The following is a 20437-nucleotide window of genomic DNA, read 5'->3' as shown; positions in this document are numbered from 1 at the left end:
TTGCCCTATGGACTAACATTTCCTGAAGATGTTGTTCTCAACACTGTGTATTTTAATGTTTTTTTTAAAATCCTTTTCCCAACTAAACCAAGAAACTAAGAGAGAGTTTATATATATATATTTATATATATATATATATATATATATATATATATATATATATATATATATATATATATATATATATAATATATACGAGAACTTTTAATTAACTATACAGGGGCTGTGCTTAATAGGCTCTTTATACGGTAACGGTTCTATATAGCACCTCAACCACCCCAAAGAACTGCTAAAGAACCATCTTTTGTGTGTAGTAGCTAGTAATTGCCCAACACTGCCTAGCAGGCACCTTCAGATTAAAACACTATGCCCACTAGAGGGAAGCAGAGGACAATATTATTCTGGTTCACAATCAGAAAACAGACTTTAATCATACAAGCTGCAGTACATTTGAAATACATGCAAAAAAAGTATAATTTTTTTTATATTATAATTTAAAAATTATAATATTTTTCATTAAGTTTGTGATTTTTCTTATCTGGGTTTTAAATAAAAAAGAAAGATATGTATAAATTAACAAAAGTAATAATTATAAAATAAATACAAATGACTAAATTACGAAATTGAACAGAAGATTTTGTGTTGAGTAAAAAAGATGCCACATGTACTGGTTAAACTCCAAAGTAAAAGCACCAATGAACACTCAAGAGGTCAATGCTAATATCATAATATACTAGTTATTACTTTATATAGTCAGAACAACTTCATTCATCTTCTTGAATAATCAAAATAATTCACCATGCATGCCATAGTATTTTCTCATTGTTACATGACTTTTTTTTAGGCATCATTTCCCCTTGTGGGAAGAAGGAGATGATGATCGTTGTTTCCAATGGGATGTATGTAGCTTCCTTGTGGGGCTCTCCAACAAGCTAAAATTTCCATCAGTTATTTCAGGTAGCCAGGTTATACCATTCTATGAGTTTGAAGATGTATTCTTGCTGGGTGGGATCAGATTGACAGGGGGTGGCTCAATGTTCAGCTGGTGTCTGAGTTCACAGAGGTTCTGCTCCCAGCGCCGTTCATAGAAGATGCTCAGAACACATCGGGCACGACTGCCACTCCGCAGAGCCCAAGGTCCCAGAGTCTTAACCAGCAACTGTAGACGACTGACTCCAACACATATCAAATTTGACTCATTTACTCATCACTGTAATTACTGTAACCATAATTATGATTTTTGATTAAAACAAGTACAACAATACAAAGAAAAAAATATATTTAATGTACTAAAATAACCATCATATTTAATTGCTCAGATACAGAAATATCTTTCTAAGGGTCTTTACTTCAGAACATTTATCTTCTAAATTGGTTTACAGACAGAATTTCCTGCATTAGGATGCATAATTAACAATAGGATGCATGTAATTTCCGTGTGGTGACAGAGTAAAAGTTTAAAGGAACCCCAGTAAAGGTTAAGACCTGGTCAAGAATGACAGTGCTATGATGTCATCATAATAAAATCTTAAATAATGAACATACTTCAGCAATTCAAAATCAATCACTTAATGGGTTAGTTCACATTAAAGAAAAATCCTCATTCTCATGTTGTTCCAAACCCTTAAGACTTTCGTTCATTTTTGAAAGACAAATTAATACATTTGGATGAACTTAAAGGTGCCCTAGAATGAAAAATTAAATTAACCTTGCCATAGTGAAATAATAAGATTTCAGTACATGGACATCACATACTGTGAGTCTCAAACACCATTGCCTCCTACTTCTTATGTAAATCTCATGAATGAAAAACACCATGCAAAAATAAGTGCTTCTCAACATAATGGCAACCGTGACGCAAGCGTTGGGGATCATTTATATGTACACCCCCAACATTTGCATATGTCCAAACATGTTCATTGTAAGGAGGAACTGACGGAGCCGAATCATTGGGACTGCAGGTAAACAAGCGACACTTGAGGATAGCAAAAACTGCAGATCATGGACACACGTGTCATGGTCCAGGCTGTGCAGGAGACGTGAGGACTTTTCATATGTCAACAGTCATGATTGATGTTTATTATAATCGCATACCGCAACAATTTAATTCTAAAACTTTTGTTTGTTCAGCCCATTTCAAGCAAGCTTCGCTCAGCATCTCAAACTGAAGAAAGTGGCAATTCCAACTGTATTCCTGCAAGCAGTATGTAGTGATTTATTATCCACTTATTGACTAACATTAGCTGTTTAAACCATTTCTGATTAAATTGAAAGTTTCTTAGAGAGAACGCTTTGTCTAGATAACGCAAGACGCCAGTATAGTAACAATAGGAAACTCCAAGAACCATACAAAACTAAATAGTGTCTAATGACAAAGGTTAATATTATTTTGTATTACAAAATAACTGTTACAACCGTAGATACGTTGCTTACAGATCGTTCAGTTGATCCTTCTAGCAAACGTCACCTTTTCCACCATATAAGTTAAAACGACAGTCATTTAACAAGGCTATTCATTTTGTAAAAATATATATATATTTATATTTTTTTGAGAACTGAAATAGGCCTATGATGTTTTTGTATGCTTGTATTTCAGAGTAGGCCTATATCACAGTCACTGCGCAGCCTACATTGGCCCTCATTTATCAATCTTGTGTAGAAACTGGTGTATATGTTGGCGTAAGATTATGCTTACACTCCTCTCACCGCCTGATTTATGAAACTGTGCGCACCTCTGCAATCCAGGTGTACGCAATACCTGCCCTTGATAAATGTGGCGGCTGAAAACGATCGTCATTAGAATAACACGCCCCTATAGATTCAAGTCTCCGCCTCCCGCACGCCCTCATTTTACGCCATGGACACACGGAAGACGGCAAAGAAGCGAAACTTCTCCAACGTGGAGATCGGGCGCGCCTCAATCCTCTCACTAGTCCACTAGTCAGGGCACTGATTAGGACATAAGTCAATGGGCTGACTCCCTGATCAGTGCTCTGACTACTGAACTATTGAGATGATTGAGACGCGCGCCATCGAGACCATCACCAGGGAAGTGGAAAAAAAACGAAATTGTTTTATTTGGGAGTTTAAAGAGTGGAATTAAAGGCACCTACAAAAACAAAATATGGACACAAATTACGAGTACTCTTAATAGTGTGGCGGTTGAGAAGCACTCCAGCAGTTTAAAGCTGTTTGGATGATAAATTACCATCACAATGCATTATTTTACAGCACGTTTTGAAAAAATTTGCATTTAATTTCGTATCACGGCACATGTATTGGAGTGTATGACAGTGATGATGATGTGATGTGGAGTAAGATTCATTCACATTAATAATTACATGACAATTTGTAAGATTCTTCTTATTATTATTATTATTATGATTATTATTCTTAATGACGCTTGTTATTCAGAAGAAAAGTGTCGTTTTTATTGATCTTATTATTATTTAAAAGAAGAAGGTCATTTTTATTATTTTGTCAGTCTGAATTATTTTAGTCCCAGTCCGTGCGCAGCTGCCGGGCCAGGAAACGTCAGATAAAGCGCACAGGCTCGCGACTGGAGGAATACATATGCCTACAGATCAAACGCTTTGGTAAAGTCACACAAATTAAACATTGACGTTCATGTTGCACAAAAATAAACACTGAATGTTGTTGTTGTGGTTTTTAACAGTGGATCATATAGCATATCTTGCCAGTGCGTTTTGTGGTGTTAGGAATTGTTTTTCTGCGAATTTCCCACTAACTCAAATGTGCGTACACCACCTCCTGAGCTGGCGTAGGATTTGAGCGTGCCGTACGCCAACGTCCATATTGATAAATCTCAAAGTCACCGTGGGTTTGGGTGTACGCAAGGTGTACGCTGGAAATTTGGTGTACGCACTTTTGATAAATGAGGGTCATTGTGACTAATGTTATATAAACATGCAATATCATTGACGAAAAAAGACAAGTCTAAAATTTAGACTGAATGACACTTTAGGCAGAACATCTCAAATGGAGATTGCTGAAATGCAGCTTACTTGAGCCCCTTTCACACTGCACGTCGAACCCGCAATATTCCCGGAACATTGCCGGGTCGCCTTCTGTGTGAAAGCAACCACGTCCCGGGCGACGAGCGCTGTGTAAACAAAAGCCAAAACTAATGCCGCAACTTGTACGTAGTTATCATGCGACTCCTAGAGCTTGTTTTTTCAATAATACAACCCTGCAGTGCCAGAAGAGCTAGTCAGTGTTTTAAACGTAGAGAGTGTTCGTATACTAAAATTAAACAAGCAGAAATGTGCGCAAACTGGACACAAGTCGAGACCACGGAGCTCCTTACTATCCGCGCTAAAGCTTAGATCGCTCGACATTATATGTTTAAGCCATCTCCATTTGAGATTTTCTGCTTAAAGTGTAATTCAGTCGGTCTGTGTTCTGTCAGGATGGTCAGGACTCACGAGCCGCTTCGCTGAACAACTGAACTGCTGTGCTGTGAGCGGCTGAAATAAGCCAATCAGAGCAGACCTCAACATTAATATTTATGACTCTTCCAAATAAGGCAAAAACAGAGCATTACATCCTAGGGATAATTTATAGGGTTGTAAATTGACCTGTAAAACTGTATCTGGACAATTTTTGCCCTTAAATAAGCCACATACCCTCTATGTACATATCAGAGAACAATTTAACATATTGTTTCAACTCATTCTAAGGCACCTATAAGAGATTTCTGTCACTCCTTTAAAAGTTTATTTACCCAAAACTCTGGTCTTCAAATGTTCACAAAGAGACTGCAAAATAAATCTATGGAAGCTTGTTTCCATCACAGAATAAAAAATTAAAAAGGTAATTGCGACAATTTAATCTCCAAATGCTGACTTTTTTCTCACAATTGCAAGCTATGAAGTCAGAATTGCAAGTAATAAATTCAGAATTGCGAGATATAAAGCCAGAATTCTGTTTATAGTTTATATCTCACAGAAATGTCAATGATTTGTGAGATGTAACATTGAACTCACCTGACAGACAGTCGGAGGGGTCCAAGCGTTGCCCCCAGAACACACATGGGCAGGCCAGTCTGTGCAGCTTCAAACCATTTCACAGCAACCTCACCTATGGGTAAATAACAGAAATTTTTTTCAAAAGATTTTATTATTTGAACCTTCCAGCATTTGTGTTGTGTACTGGCTGTTAGCTTGGAATGTGGCTATTGGATGGATCACAAAAAGATAATTTATTTATGATGATCTAGGGAGCTTAATGTACTTCAGTGACAAAACAGCTTTGATGCAGCATTTTATTTACACAAAACCAAAAGCCTGAACTTACCTAAAACTTATATGGTATAGTTCTGGACATATAAAACAAATCAAATCTCAAATCAAATGTTTTGTGTTAGATTACAAAACTCTCACCTAGAATATTGGTTGGCATACCAAGCAAGGTATGCAACAGGTCGTGAACTTCACGATATCGTTGCATGACATACGCTAGCTCTTCATTGTCAACAAACTTCACATCAGCCCTCGAGTCAGGGGTGACTCTCTGAAAAAAAAGGTGAGATGGCAATGGTTAACTTGGCCTATTCGCAAATGTTATATATGATGATTTGTGTTTTTCTTTTGTCTTACATTTTCTTCTAGAAAACGGAGATACTCTCGTCCTAAAGTCCCATCTGGCAAAGCAGACATCTGAGTAAGGTCTAATGTAGATAAGCGGATCCTTGGACGCTCTCTAGAAACACAATTTAAAAGATAAAGCAGTAGTAGTAAAGCAGTACGGATAACCGAGGAGATTTGATGTCCAATATGGATGATGACAGTGTGTCAAACAGTTTTAACAGTAGTATCAAAGTAAACAAGTAAGACATACACGAGAATAGTGCAACCTTCAGAGTCATTTTTCATCCGATCTCTTAACTTGATCAGGGCCTGGTGCCCTGTGGTTTCCCCGAGGACTGCCACCATATCTGTTTTGGTAAAATATGATAATATACATGTACGTTTTGAATGATGGGGATTACTGTAAGAATTCCAGCTCACATGATTTAGAAAATACCACCCTCGGGAAAAAAACCCACCTTTAAACCTGTTAAGGAGTTCTTTAAGTACATTTGCCACCTAAGCTCTTCAGAAAACCATCTGTGTGACAAAGTTTGCAGCATGCTTTTTGCCAACAATATGCTTATCCACAGAAAGCTCCACACATTTCTAGAGAATTGGAATATCTGTCATACACAACATTCTACACAGTACCCACGTCTTGTGTTTGTATATTAAATTAGTATTTTGTCACTTTGAATGTACATTCAGTATATGTACAAATAAAACATATCCCTATTTTATCATATTTAAATACATTCCACAGAATGGATTGTGTAGGTTTTCCCTCAAAAAGGTCTGCAGTTTAAATAGTTGTTTGGTGGTGGTGTCAACTGCAAACTGTATATCACAATCACAGTAACATTTCTGGATCAAGAAAATAAATGTTACAGTAAACGGTTATTTATTTAGTTGCTTTTACGCATCGCTGTCACCAAAACAACTGGACTTTCCAACCAATGAGATAGAAAATAAAACCCTAAATGCAATCATCAGGTTGATATCATCCAGTGTCATTTACAGCCTCACCATGTCTGTAGGGGTTATTTAGGGCAGCTACTCCAGAACCTACAGCCAAAATAGCCTTCTGGACAGAGCTCGTTGGGATGTGGCTTGGATACAACCTTCCATCGTATTGCTGTGAGTCTGAGCTTGTGTTCTGCTGTCCGGTGAGTACTGAGTACAAAAGAGAGAGTAGCTCTGAAGTTGAATGAGACAGTGATCACAGTTAACTCAACTTCTCTAAATCTATACACCTGTGATAAACTATCTTGACTGCAACTTTACTTTGTTGTCATGGTCATAAAGCTTAAACTTCCCCGAAACACACTTGTTTCTGAGGGTACAAGTTTTATATTGTAACAGGTTATATTTCAACCTAAAATCAAAAGAATGGAAAAAATGTCTAGATCGGGCTTTGTTTTCTTTGTACAATACAGAGAAAATGAAGCCTGATTTAAATCATTAAATTTTTTACATAGTGAAATAATTTTCATGAGAATTATTTTCAGACTCTTTCACATAGATATCATAAAATAGAAACTCTCTGTTCCCAGAATTACTAAATACAAAAAAACTCTGAAACCCATTTAAGGGTATTATTTTAATTGATGTCCAACAAATAAAAACAGAAACAATAGAAATAAACAAATAATAAAAAATGGTTTTCTGAATATTAGATCCATAACAAAAGCACATTTTTGTAAATGATATAATCACACGACAATAACCTAGATGTGCAGTGTTTGACAGAAACCTGGCAAAAACCAGATTATGTTACTTTAAAGGTATGTACTGTAAAGGTACTTTTTCAGGGTATGTAAGAAGCCATAGCAACTCACTCTCTGAACATAACCTGATCCAGAGCAGGTTATGTTCCAGGGTTAGTTTGCTTAAGAGGTATTCAGATGTGTGTTCTATATTTTAATTAATATAACTAAATGTGTTATATAGTTATTTGTAATATACAATATTATATATTAATTCAAAAGCACTATGTTGATTCAATTAAAATATATTTATTATTTATTTTATTGTCATCTCACACATGGATTTGCATTCAATTAATGAATTAATTGGGTAATAAATTAATTAATTAGGATCAAACAAACAATAATCCTTATTCTCAATGAATAAAGATTACTTATAAACAAAGAGATTGAAAAAGTTATTGCACAACCACCAAATAGGTGGCGATAGGTTATGTAATTCACCATTAATACATTTTAACTCACCATTAAACAAAAGAAGAGGAAGTAGAACAGCGCGTATTTGTTTTTTGTTGTTGTTTTTTTTACTGTCTATGGCTTGATTCGTCACTCTGTTGAGAATGTCATGTCTGTTCATGGTTAAAGGGATAGTTCACCTAAAAATAAAAATTCTGTCATCATTTACTCACCCTCAAGTTGTTCAAAACCTATAAGAGTTTCTTTGTTCTGCTGAACACACACACAAAAAAAAGATATTTGGAAGAATGTTTGTAACAAGCAGAGAGAACAACCATAGTTGGGAGAGAAAAATACTATGGTAGTAAATGGATGTTCTCTCTGCTTTTTTACAAACATTCTTCAAAATATCTTCTTTTTGTGTGTGTTCATACAGGTTTAGAACAACTTGAGGGTGAGTAAAGAATTACACAATTTTCAGGTGAACTATCCCTTTAACAGTAAGCAAGGTTTGGGTTAATCAACCGAGAGTTCAAGGTATATGGTGGTAGGCTAACCTTGCTTTTTGGAATGCCCCCTGGTTTCAAGTAGGCTTTAATTCTTTTGGCTGGCTGAATTGGGTAACGTTAGTATTTCCCTAAAACTCTATCATAGAAACCACTGGAACCAACTGTCAATCTACTTAGCCTTGCAATTCTTTTGGCAAAAGCAGCCTAGATTGTGTATTTTACTGAGCTACACTTTAGACAGAAACATATCTCTTGTAGATATCTATACTGTGTGGAAAAAAAGTCACAATGACCTTTTTTCTTTTTTATTCTGTGGCGGAAACCAGCTATGCGTAAAAATTTACATTCTAAATCTAGAAAAAGTTACTATGAAATGCGAATAAAAAAAGAAGAAGTAATTTCTATTTATAAGACTATGCGTTACTTGTTTTACACTGTTCCAAACCTAAATGCATTTCCTGTGCGGAACACAATAGAATATTTTGCAGAATGTTAGAAGCAGTTTGGGTTTGACTTCCTCTGTATGGACAAAAAATAAAATAAACAAACACCTAGACCTTTTTAAAATATCTTCTTTTATTTTCCAAACAAGAAAGACTGTTTTGCTGTTAACGGGAAATAAGAAATTATTTGTTATGGTCTCGCATTTAGCCTACCATAAGTTTATCCAGCTATGACAACTTGCTCTTCTGAGAACTATAAAAATATAAAAAAAGTTTGCAGATAAACTTTAAATTGCTTTAATTTAGTAGTTTTGCCAGATAGATTGAGTACTCAGGGTGGTTGCTAGGGTGTTCATATGTGGTTGCTAGATTAGCTAGGGTGGTTGCTATGCAGTATGCAGTTGGGTAAATTTTTTAAATTTGGTTTGAACAGTCTTGACTCATTTGAGAATACAGTCTAAAGGTCTAGTCTGAGTGTGATTACGGTAAGTCTAAAGGGGGTCGCACACCGGACGCGAAGCTCAGCGCCACACCACGTCTTTAAAATTCTAACACATTATTTTCAATGAGTGTACACACACATTCAACGCCTGTCCGCGGCGACTCAGGAATTTGTTCAAAATCCTGCTGCGCCACAGAGCGCCATTTCAAGGTCTTATATTAAATTTATATTATATTTCCCTCCAATCATCAATGTGTACACTGATTTAATCAGAGTTATTGATTTATGATGTGTCAAACTAAAATCACGTGACATTAAAGATCCGAAATGATTTCAGCAGTTTCAGCAGTTCGCTGCTGAAATCACGTGACATTGGCCACCCGAATCTTTGATCGATTCACTGATTCATTAACCATTTGATTCTTTTTGGAGGCACATGGAGGAGAAGACAATGCTGAATAAAATCATAGTTTTTGATATTTTGGGAACAAAATGTATTTTCGATGCTTCAAGAGACTAATCAACCAACTGATGTCACGTATGGACTACTTTGATTATGTTTTTATTAGCTTTCTGGACATGGACAGTGAAGTGGGCATAGACTGCATATGCTCTGGGACTAAAATATAAAATATCTTAAACTGTTTTCCGATGATGAACGAAGGTCTTACGGGTGTGGAACGCCATTAGGGTGAGTCATTAATGACATCAATTTCATTTTTGGGTGAACTAACCCTTTAAGGGTGAGTAAAGGATGACATAATTTTCATTTTAAAGTGAACTATCCCTTTAAAGTCACAGGCAAGTGCATTTACATGGAAACTGAAAGCTGAATTTACCATCATTACTCCAGACTTCAATGTCACATGATCCTTCACTAATCATTCTCATATGAGGATTTTATAATCAAGAAACATTTATGATGATTATCAAAAAATGTTGAAAACAATTGTGCTGCTTAAAAATGTTGGGAAACCATGATAGGCCTACATTTTATTTTTCAGGATTCTTTGATGAATAGAAAGTTCAATGGACAGCAATTATTTGCATTTATTAAATAAATTATTATCTTTTGTAATATTAAAAAGATCACTTGTGATCAATTTAATGCATGTCTGATAAATAAAAGTAATACTTTCTCTCTTTTAATTTTACCACAAATGTTAGAATGGTATGGTTGTTTCCACAAAAATAAAGCAGCACCATGAGTAGAAAAACTTATAAACACTGATAATAATCATAAATGTTTGTTGAGCATCAAATCCTCATGAGAATGATTAGTGACACTGAAGGCTGGAGTAATGATGAAAAATTCAGCTTTGATCACAGAAATAAATTGCACTTTATTATATATTAAAGAGAACAGCTGATTTACATCAGAATAATATTTCACTGTATTACATTTTTTACTGCATTTTTTATGTATATATTTAAAAAAATGTTCAAAAATTGAAAAAAGTGAACAAAAATTGAAATGTTTTGTTTTAATTATTGTTTATATAAAACATGTTTTTTACATTGCATAAAATCTATGGATACTTAATGCACAAGTGTTTGAAGTAGATAAACCAATCATAAAATATATGAGAAAATATTGTAGATATTAGTGATTATTGATCAGCAGTGTATTTGATATCTTACCGAATTAAAAGCAAGAGATGCGAGAAAATTATAGCGATTAAAAAAAAAAAAACATGTTATTACGACATTTCTGTCCCCCTCACTTCTGAAAAGATGGCTGATCATGACCGTTTATCTTTATTTGAGGTTTGAAAACAAACGCGGAAGACAAGACTGAATAAAGTAATCGTTTATGCTATTTTTGTACCAAAATGTATTTTCGATGCTTCAAGAGATTCTAATTAACTAACTGATGTCACATATGGACTACTTTGATGAAGTTTTTATTCCCTTTCTGGACATGGACAGTATGGTGTGCCTACACTTTACGCTGTTCAGACTAAATATAAAATATCTTAAACTGTGTTTTGAAAATGAACGGAGGTCTTACGGGTGTGGAACGACATTATGGTGAGTCATTAATTACATCAATTTAATTTTTGGGTGAACTAACCCTTTAAGGACAATATCAGTAAGTTGAGTTTTTCCAAGCCAATTTAATTAAGATTCGTTTTATTGGGGCATCAGAGACATATTGCAATAGCCTACCGAGGAAACAGGAAGTCATGATAGGACTAGGAGATAAACAGAATAAATGAATACAATAGGCCTACATTACAATTTTAGACACCAAACCAATGTTAAATTGCACAGACACTTACGTTACGTTATAATCTAACTTAAACGACAACCACGCAACATGGTCGTGCGTGCATGTGGTTTTTTATGAAAGGCATTATGTACTGGTGTAACCAACGTAAGGTTAATCGGCTGGACGGAGTTTAAAACTGTCGCTTGTTGACATGATGCAACAAGGCAACCCCAATGCATTTCAAATAACGTTAGTAACGTTACAGTTTGTAGACGATCACGTTGTGCTGTATTACGGACAGTCAAGCTTGTTGATCTAAACGCTTACAGTACTGGTTAGCCAGTGAGCTAACGTTAGTCAGACATTTTGCAATAAGACACACTTATTGCTACACTATTACGCCATGCAATTTAACTGTGGACGTAGTTAAACTCTAAAAACGCAGTAAAATACCTCCATATGAACGTCGACAATAATATCCACGATAGATTTTTAAAACACAGAGGAAAGAGCCAGGGAGACCACGCATCGTGCCTTGCAGGGAGGTCCGTGCCGTGGCGTGTTACTGTTAGCTTCAACGTCACTAATTGTGGGCGAGGACATTTTGAGGCTAAACTCAAATTACACGACCATACTGACGTTAGTTTTTTTTCCACCCTACAATATTTGGTAGTGTTTTGGTGAGTAACTTTTAAAAATGTTCTTGGTCGATTCTATGTTCGCGTTGGCCGTAGTAGACATTACGACATGTCGCTTGTAGTTTGACACTATGTGGAAGCTCGAGCGAGTTGCCATTTTTACTCTTGCTGTGAGTCAGGACTCATTCTAGATACATTGCTTTCAACTGCTAGCTAATCTTTAAAAAAATGTTTTGGATCGTTTTTGTGGACATAAAGGCACTTGATAAATCTGGCGGAATATGTTGGTGTTGATTATTAATAGCCTACGGTCGACTGGTTTAGTAGTTGTAACTTATTTTGTTTACACCAAGGTAGAACGTAGGCCTAGATTAGACTTTGGACAAACACTATTATTTGTGATTTGATTTAAACCTTTTCAGGTTGGCTGTTTAAAGTTGCTTAGAATGTATGTCAGTTGACATGTCGTGGAGCTGAAACTTCCTATTTCAACATTGCAGAAAATACTGCAAGTGGATTAAAATTGAAGGTTTGAAGTTAATGACTAAAAGCAATTTGTAACTGGTAAAAACTGAGTGTACTATCCATTGTACAGCTTTAGATCATAGTCATTTCTAAATAATGCACTTTATAGATGGTGTGATAAAAGACTACAGTATATGGAATCCATGGTTCCATTACCTCAGCAAGCAGTCTAAAAATACAGTGTTAAACGTCATCCAGCTTTAGTTTTAGTATATTATACAACTAATAAAATGAGTCAAAAACTAAAATTTGCCATTCAAACATCTAGCTAGCTGTAATCAACTGGAAATAACTAGCAAATTTGCGAATGAACAACTGGGTTACACTTTATATTGGGTGTCTTTGTACTTTGTATATGTAAAAAATAAATAATATTGTTAATTTAAAAACTAGTGATGCACCGATCATGATTTGTCATGTCCAATTCCAATACGAATAATATTCATTTTTTTACAAGCCGATTCCGGGTACAGATTTCCAGTTTTATTTTCTTTAAGCAATAAACAAGAAAGAATTGAAGTATACAATGTTTGTTTGGTATTTAACAGGCCAAACTGGCTTCTGGCTTTTGAAAACAATAATCGTAACCATCTGCTGAAATTAATAGCAGTAACTGTGCATTAAGCACATTCAATATAGATACTGATATTTAACATAAGCATTTAGCTTTTGTTTTTTAATTTGGGTTAAACTTAAAAAGTACATAAATGTAGTCTTAAATTCAAACATTGACTGTAACTATGTGAAATGCAGCAACTGCAAAAGAAAAACCCCTGTCTTCTACAAATGAAAACGGCTGGTTATCCATTACAATATATTCCATTAAGACTATGCAATATTGAAGAAAAATGCTATATGCAATACCTTGTTTATTAATGCGATATTCAATATGTGATACAATATTGCTATTAGTGTGTAAATTCTATTTCATTTCAATTCTATTCTATTATTATTATTATTTTTAAAAACTGAAAGCATTTGTCACATTCTTTATTAAAATTAAGAACTAAAAACTGCAGTGTTCGTATTAATTAAAAATACACTGATACATAATAAAACTATACAAGTTATTCATCCAAGAGCACTGAGTGATTTTCTCTTGAAAATCGGCTGCAGGTTTACTGTAGCAGGCTGTGACTTTAAAACCTAATGCACAGATCCTATTGACATACATTTGGTTTCTTTCCCCAACTGATATTGTTAATTTAAAGCATAACTGACTGTGTTTACATGAATACTCGCCAAGACAATTAGCCATTTTTACATAAAGTGTGTGTATTTGACAGTTCAAGTGTGCAACAAGACACGAAACAGAACCGAAGGGATCAACGCTTTCAGAGAGGTTGCTTGTGGGCACGTTTTGGTGTGTGTGTGTGTCAGACAGCGAGACTGCAAGTTGTCATTGCATTTAATAACTATTTTTAACGTCAAGCAAGTCACATAAGTAACAGTCGTGTGCCCAGTCTATTCTCTGCTATATGCATCGACCTAAAACGTACACTTTTCACAATGTTGAAGTAGCCTATTAAAATCATTTAGATATTGTGTGCCGTTGCGATATGTACATTTGCAATAATTCAATGTGTTGTACAGCCTTATATTCCATCACATTCTTTGTAATAGCTTGCGCTTTTGGACTAGCCTGGTTTAAACCAGACAATTCTCAGTAGTAGAGTTATGGTCTGCCAAAGCTTCATCCACATTTCATTTCCAAAGGGGCGTCAGCGTCACCAACGGACATTGCTCAAATGCCTCTGGGCGCAATTAAATAGACCTAAAACCAATCAGAGGGATGAAGGAGATGACGTATGCAGAGCGACGGAGAAACATCATACCCTCATAAAAAAAAATGGCATTACACACAACGTATGATAAAACATTTTCATAAAATGTTGTCTCTTCTGTCGATCCTGTTGCTTCCCCGTCTTGCTCGTCCTTTAAACATGACCTACACTGGCAAATCACATTCTAATCGCAATACAAATGCCTTAGCCCGGAGACACACTGCAAGCGTGACGTGAGCGTGGCGTTTCAGTTGTGTGTTAGCCATGAGGCGGCTGTGTGGTGTTTTCTCTTTCTTTGCACACCAGTACGTGTCTGAAGCGGTGCTGCTGCTGGTATTGATGTATAGGGAAGCCCTATACTTCATGTTAAATATAAATATATTGCCTAATGATACAGCAAAGACAACGTCGGCAGTAGCCTATTGGCCATACATTATTATGGTATTGATGGCAAAATAGAATATTTTGTTCTGTATTGACAGGTTTAATATTTCAAAATCTAGTTAGTTAGTTAGACTCTTTTGAAGCGTCGACAAAACATTTTGGTCCAAAAATAAGAAAAAATACGACTTTATTCAGCATTGTCTTCTCTTCCGCGTTCCTCAAATAAAGAATTAAACGGTCATGAATCATGATTAGGATCGTGTGTCAAACTGGCAAACTGCTGAAATCACGTGACATTGGTGATATGAATCACGAATCAATCTGCTGATTCACGACCGTTTGACTCTTTATTTGAGGTTTGAAAACAAACGCGGAAGAGAAGACAATGCTGAATAAAGTCGGATTGTTTGATATTTTTGGACCAAAATGTATTGTCAACGCTTCAAAAGCGTCAAACTAACCAACTGATGTCACATATTGACTACTTTGATGATGTTTTCATTACCTCCTGGACGTGGACAGCAAGTGGGCATACACTTACATTCAAAGGACAGAAAGCCCTCAGACTAAATCTAAAATATCTTAAACTGTGTTCCGAGGATGAACAGAGGTGTGGAATGACATTGGGGTGTCATTAATGAAAGAAATTTCATTTTTGCGTGAACTAACCCTTAAGAAAGAGACATGAACAAGTTCTTTGATAAACATCTGTGACCTTTGATACATGAATAATCTTCATGCTGTATTATTGATTATTATTGAATAAGTATGGTTTCACTAATAATAAACATACATTTGCATAAAGCATACATATTTGTCCATACCCGTGTTGATTAGAGTATTAAAAAAATAATTTAAAGTTAATTTAAGATGCATTTACAACTGATAAAAATGTGTGATTAAATTGCGATTAATCACGAGTTAACTCATGACAATCATGTGATTAATCGGGATTGAAATATTTTAATCGATTGACAGCTGTAATAAAGTTCGGAGATGGGAAGGAAGAAGGCTGGAACCGGTGAACATTCAACAACTTTAATAAATATAAACAAAACGAAAGTAACGCGGGCAGTCCCTCACAGACGACTGCCCGCACACGCATAACAAAACGTAAACAAAACACAACAAGGTCCAGGCCTGTCCCTCTCTCGTCCTTTACTGGTGTTGCTCTCCTTATATGCTCCTTATATGAGCTCCCTCATGAGAGGACTCGAGACCGGTGTGCCTCGCAGGTGATGCTCTTTCGCAATCACGTCCCCAGTCTTGCTCGCTCCTCCTATGTCTCTCGCTCATCCACCTCGCCACAACAGCCCTAGTTAGAACATTTTCAGACTTGAGCATAGTTACGCTAGTTAATTATATACAATTTTTACATGAGTACCAGATCCAGTCTGAGGAAATAACCACTACCAGAGGGCTCTCGCTTCGTTTAGCCACCAAAGGGGCAAGCTGGTAACGTTATATTAGTCTTTTGCCAAATCCAGTTAGTAAGACAGCGATAACATCTTTTTTTAGATATGAAAGCTTTGAGTATCTGTTCTTTGCTCGGGTTTAACAAAAAGGACGCGATAGCTGATTCGAACGGTTTGTTCCACAGCGGCATCCATCTTTGTAATGTACAAAATCTGCTTCACCTTTGCTGTGCTGTCATCATTGTGTAAAGCCCGCCTCAATGTTTCATATTGGTGCCATGATTTCGAACATATTAAAAAATGGGCTTGAATGGGCTCTTTGCCACACTACTTGCAGAGCAAATCTAAATTTGCTGGAAGTTGTCTGGGTTTTCCCAGGGTGCTTTTGGACTATCTTGGCTGTAATTTTTTTTTAGAATAAGGGATTTCACCGATAGTTGTGAGGGATGAAGTTTTTGTCTGTTTTGCAGTATCAACAGGATTTTTAAGTCCTCAAACTCTTTCGGGTGATGAACTTTCAAATGTCTTATCAGATTTGTTGTGCCGAATGTCTTCGCTCTTGTTCCTCCCTTATCTTGTCCTTTACAGACATTACAGATTTCAATCTGCATGTCATGTTCACTGATTTCAAAATACTTACACACAAATGACAAGTTCGGAAATTATAATGTAGTTTGTGCATGCAGGCACACTTCCGGAAAAATCGGCCAGCAAAATACAAAAAAAAACGTATTTTTGTAACAGTAGCAAAGCCTGAACCTAAGATGGAGGCGCCGATGTCTTTATGTTTGCTACATGGGAAAGTGACAGTAAATTTAAATCTTTCTCTCCTGACTGCCTTTATCAATCTCTCTCTATTTTTTCCTCTTTTTGAAAGCTGTGAAAACTCTATTGTGAAGTCTTTTTCTATTTGAGCAAATAAAATTGATCATCTTCACAGGGCTCCACATAGCGCCCATTTTGGGCACATTTAAAATGGGCGCATTTACGCCTGAAAATTACTGCGTGCTGTGAAAAAATATTTAGGCGCACCGGTGCGAGTGACCCGATCGATTCTCATGAATGGATGTGTAATACAATCGGAATAAAAACTACAACTCCCAAAGTGCATCAACACTGTTTCCTACTGCTATCAACTGCTTTTCATGCCTTCAGTCAGCAGAATAAGTGCAAAAACCTGTTCTGCGGACTACACTTCAAACAACGACTGTTTACAAGGTGAAACGGGTGTGACGACGCAGCCATGCACACTTTACCAGACACCTCACGTAGCACGCTGATGATTTACAGCCAAATCAAAATGAACTGGAAATACCACATTTAGATTATCATAAACAAGCTCAGAAATTAAGGGATGCCTGGGGCAAAAATGCCATCAAAAATAATGTATTAATAATACATTTATAAAGCCCTTGAGTTCTTGAGTTTAATATTTAACACACATGATGTTTAAACAATTACTAAATGTATATAATAATGAAATGGAGTGAAAATGAAATGTCATTAATTCTTATAATCGTTCTTCTCACATTTATTTTCTACAGTTCGAACTTCAGTTCACGACTTCCTCATTTGTGTCGCCAATTCCCTTTGTCTCCAGAATGTGCGTACTCACAGCTCAAAGTTTGCTTAAAGGTGCGCACATACTCTCGTCAATTTTGTTTTTTATAGATCACAACCTTTGCATGGGAAATGGCATACGTACGTTTCCAGCGTACACACGATTTAAAAATGAGACCCCAGAAGATGATTGCATATGGTCGAACACTCTGACGCATATCTGTCCAGTTTTCTTTTTCATTTTTGTCCACGCTGATGGGGCTTATGGTATACATTCCTGATGCTTTATCAGGGTCCCTGCAGAGTCTTAAAAAGTCTTACATTTCAAAATCAAAATGTAAGGCCTTAAAAAGTCTTAAACTCGCGGAAGCATTGCGTTCTAGGTCTTAAATAATGTTAAACAGGTCTTTATTTTCCTATGTCCATGTAACGCTGCCTCATTGAAATTCTCCCCCCTCTCGCAGCATGCGTGTGTTTATTCCGTGGTGTTGTAGTTCGCTCTATTACAACTACAAATTAGACAAGCATGTATCTTTATATTGCAGCCAATCAGCTTTTGTGGTATTGGCACGAGCCTCTTTCTGATTGTACCCCACAGACGATAAATGTAACGTGTGTGTGTGTGTGTGTGTGTGTGTGTGTGTGTGTGTGTGTGTGTGTGTATGTGTGTGTGTGTGTGTGTGTGTGTGTGTGTGTGTATGTATATATAAATATCTCATTCATTCACGTCCGAGTAAAAAATTTGCTTGTCTGGAAAAAAGTTTGATATTTTTTTAATTGTGTGTGTGTGTGTGTGTGTGTGTGTGTGTCGTAAATATCATTTATTCTGAAGCAATATTCTCACCATTTTTCAATCAGCTTTGACATATTTAAATCGGCATATTTGTGAATTTAAATTTTTTTATTGAATCATTTCAAATTTGTGATATTTTTACCTTTTATAAAGGGTATTTCCTCTAGCCTGACAAGCCAGACCCACATCAAGATGTTTGGTCTGGAAACTCACCAACTCACCACAGGATAGCGCTACCACCAACCAGAGTAACGAAGTTGAAACAGAGCTTGTTGATAGATTAAACATTCGCCGTTTCCGGTCAGCAAAACTCCGAACACATCTTCCCTTTTTAAGAATGACTTCAGTGCCGTTCTTTGTTCTTTTCTCAGAGAAAAGCTTAACTCCAAGTCTTCCAGAGTCGCGGTCAGAGCTGATTCGAAAGACCGCCGTTCGCCAGTTTCTGTGCTTACTAGAAGCACGCAAACGCAACTCGGCCGTCGTCATTATGGCCCCGCCCACCGACTCTATACACGATGTGATTGGCCCGGCAAGAGTTACGCCCGTTTCACACATACTCCGTCTGCAGTGCGTGTGCGGTGCGTGTTGCGTTGCGTATGCGTTGCAGGAGCCCCACACCCTGTAGTCCTTTCACATATGCTGCGTTTGCAGTCCGCAACTGATCCGCTTTTACATACCACAAACACAGCATTTATTAATGATTTTTTATTTAAAATCCAAAAGTTGTTACTGATCTTGGCTCATCAGAATTGCAATTCTCTTTGTTTAATCGTTCTGAGTAGACAGGTTAACGTAGGCTACAAGCCTACATTTAAACAACATTTTTTCAATTCATTAATTCATATTTCTATATAAATATACTTTAGATTTAGCTCACAAAAAAGGCAAAACATTTAAACATAGGTTATAGCCTAAAATCATAAACATTTTAAATTAGAAACTTAGAATAGGCTATTCAAAACGATCCGTGCACTGCTGCAGACGCAACGCTCCTGGAACGGACTGACGGACTGCATCCGCGTGCAGTGTGAAAGATGTCATCCGTTAACATGGGTACGGAAAAAAATACGCAACGCACACGCACTGCAGACGGAGTATGTGTGAAACGGGCGTTAGGCGAATACAGCTAAGAAGGGTATTGAGAGTTGCTAGACGACACTCGCGGGCAGATTAAATTTGCTGCCGCTAGGGTGCATCTAGATTTCTAGGCTATATTTCCCCCCTAATCTTATTAAATATAGGCTATGCTTCAGGTTTAATTTCATATTGTTAAATTTGATCAATACATTACATTAAATTAAGACACCAGAAGGGCTGTTAACAATAAAATGTAATAATCTACACTGAAAAATTACAACTGCATTAAATAATGTTTTGAGATTTGTAGTTTTGAATAGACAAAAAAAAAATGTTGGAAAGTATGTTTAAACATAAAATTAAACCTCCATTAGGTGGCAGCAGATGGCCGTCTTAATGAGTCAGCCATTGAGTCATTCATTCAAACGATTCATTCAAACACTGAATCGTTCAGTAACACTTGTTGCTGTGAGACGCGTTACGGTTCTGCTGTGTGTGAACGGTTTTCGCTGCTGAAATCGAACAAAAGCACTCAATATTGCATCTAAAATGTAAGTGACTTTAAGTGAATGTAAATGTCAGTGAATGTTAATAATTGTTTATGAAACTGTCATATGAAAGCAGTGTCATTTTCAGTCGTGATGGTATTCAGGAAACAGCTTAAACGCTCCAGTGTTGTAATTTCTCCTCGAGAGGCTGCACGAGCGTCAACAGCGCGACCTTGTTGTCGTCATTTCATCATATATTATTATCCACCACTATCGCCAATTACACTAAATTAATGCACAATCATTCTTGCATTTTGGTGATTCACTAGTTATTTTTTTGTTTTAATCAGGCTCTTGTCCGTCGGGCATGTAAAATTCTATTTCACTTGTCCCTTCAAAAAATCAGTTTTTGAC

At 36.3% G+C, this 20437-nt stretch overlaps 2 protein-coding genes across 3 annotated transcripts in view; one reads left to right on the top strand and one right to left on the bottom strand.

Annotated features, from left to right (window-relative positions):
• Positions 1 to 737: 737 nt before the first annotated feature.
• Positions 738 to 11962, bottom strand: coq4 (coenzyme Q4 homolog (S. cerevisiae)). Its single transcript, XM_067437928.1, has 7 exons — positions 11813 to 11962; positions 6618 to 6764; positions 5860 to 5956; positions 5619 to 5721; positions 5403 to 5532; positions 5007 to 5100; positions 738 to 1169 (listed from the first exon to the last, which is right to left on the bottom strand). The coding sequence occupies exons 1-7, from the start codon at positions 11886 to 11888 to the stop codon at positions 977 to 979; spliced, it is 840 nt and encodes a 279-aa protein (XP_067294029.1). The 5' UTR covers positions 11889 to 11962; the 3' UTR covers positions 738 to 976.
• The window catches only part of traf2b (Tnf receptor-associated factor 2b), a 36108-nt gene continuing 26556 nt past the window's right edge, over positions 10886 to 20437 (top strand). Inside the window, exon 1 of one of the 2 annotated variants that reach the window (XM_067437925.1) lies at positions 10886 to 11178. In XM_067437925.1, coding sequence (XP_067294026.1) covers positions 11176 to 11178 — 3 coding nt within the window. In that variant the 5' untranslated portion in view covers positions 10886 to 11175. Of the gene's footprint in view, positions 11179 to 11899; positions 12040 to 20437 lie in introns of those variants that run through there. The other variant, XM_067437926.1, reaches the window with a different exon arrangement.

The sequence above is a fragment of the Pseudorasbora parva genome, chromosome 3 (assembly GCF_024679245.1).
Source record: "Pseudorasbora parva isolate DD20220531a chromosome 3, ASM2467924v1, whole genome shotgun sequence".
Taxonomy (NCBI): Eukaryota; Metazoa; Chordata; class Actinopteri; order Cypriniformes; family Gobionidae; genus Pseudorasbora; species Pseudorasbora parva.
Note: the sequence above shows the minus strand (reverse complement) of the source record. Positions and strands in the feature narration are given on the sequence as shown.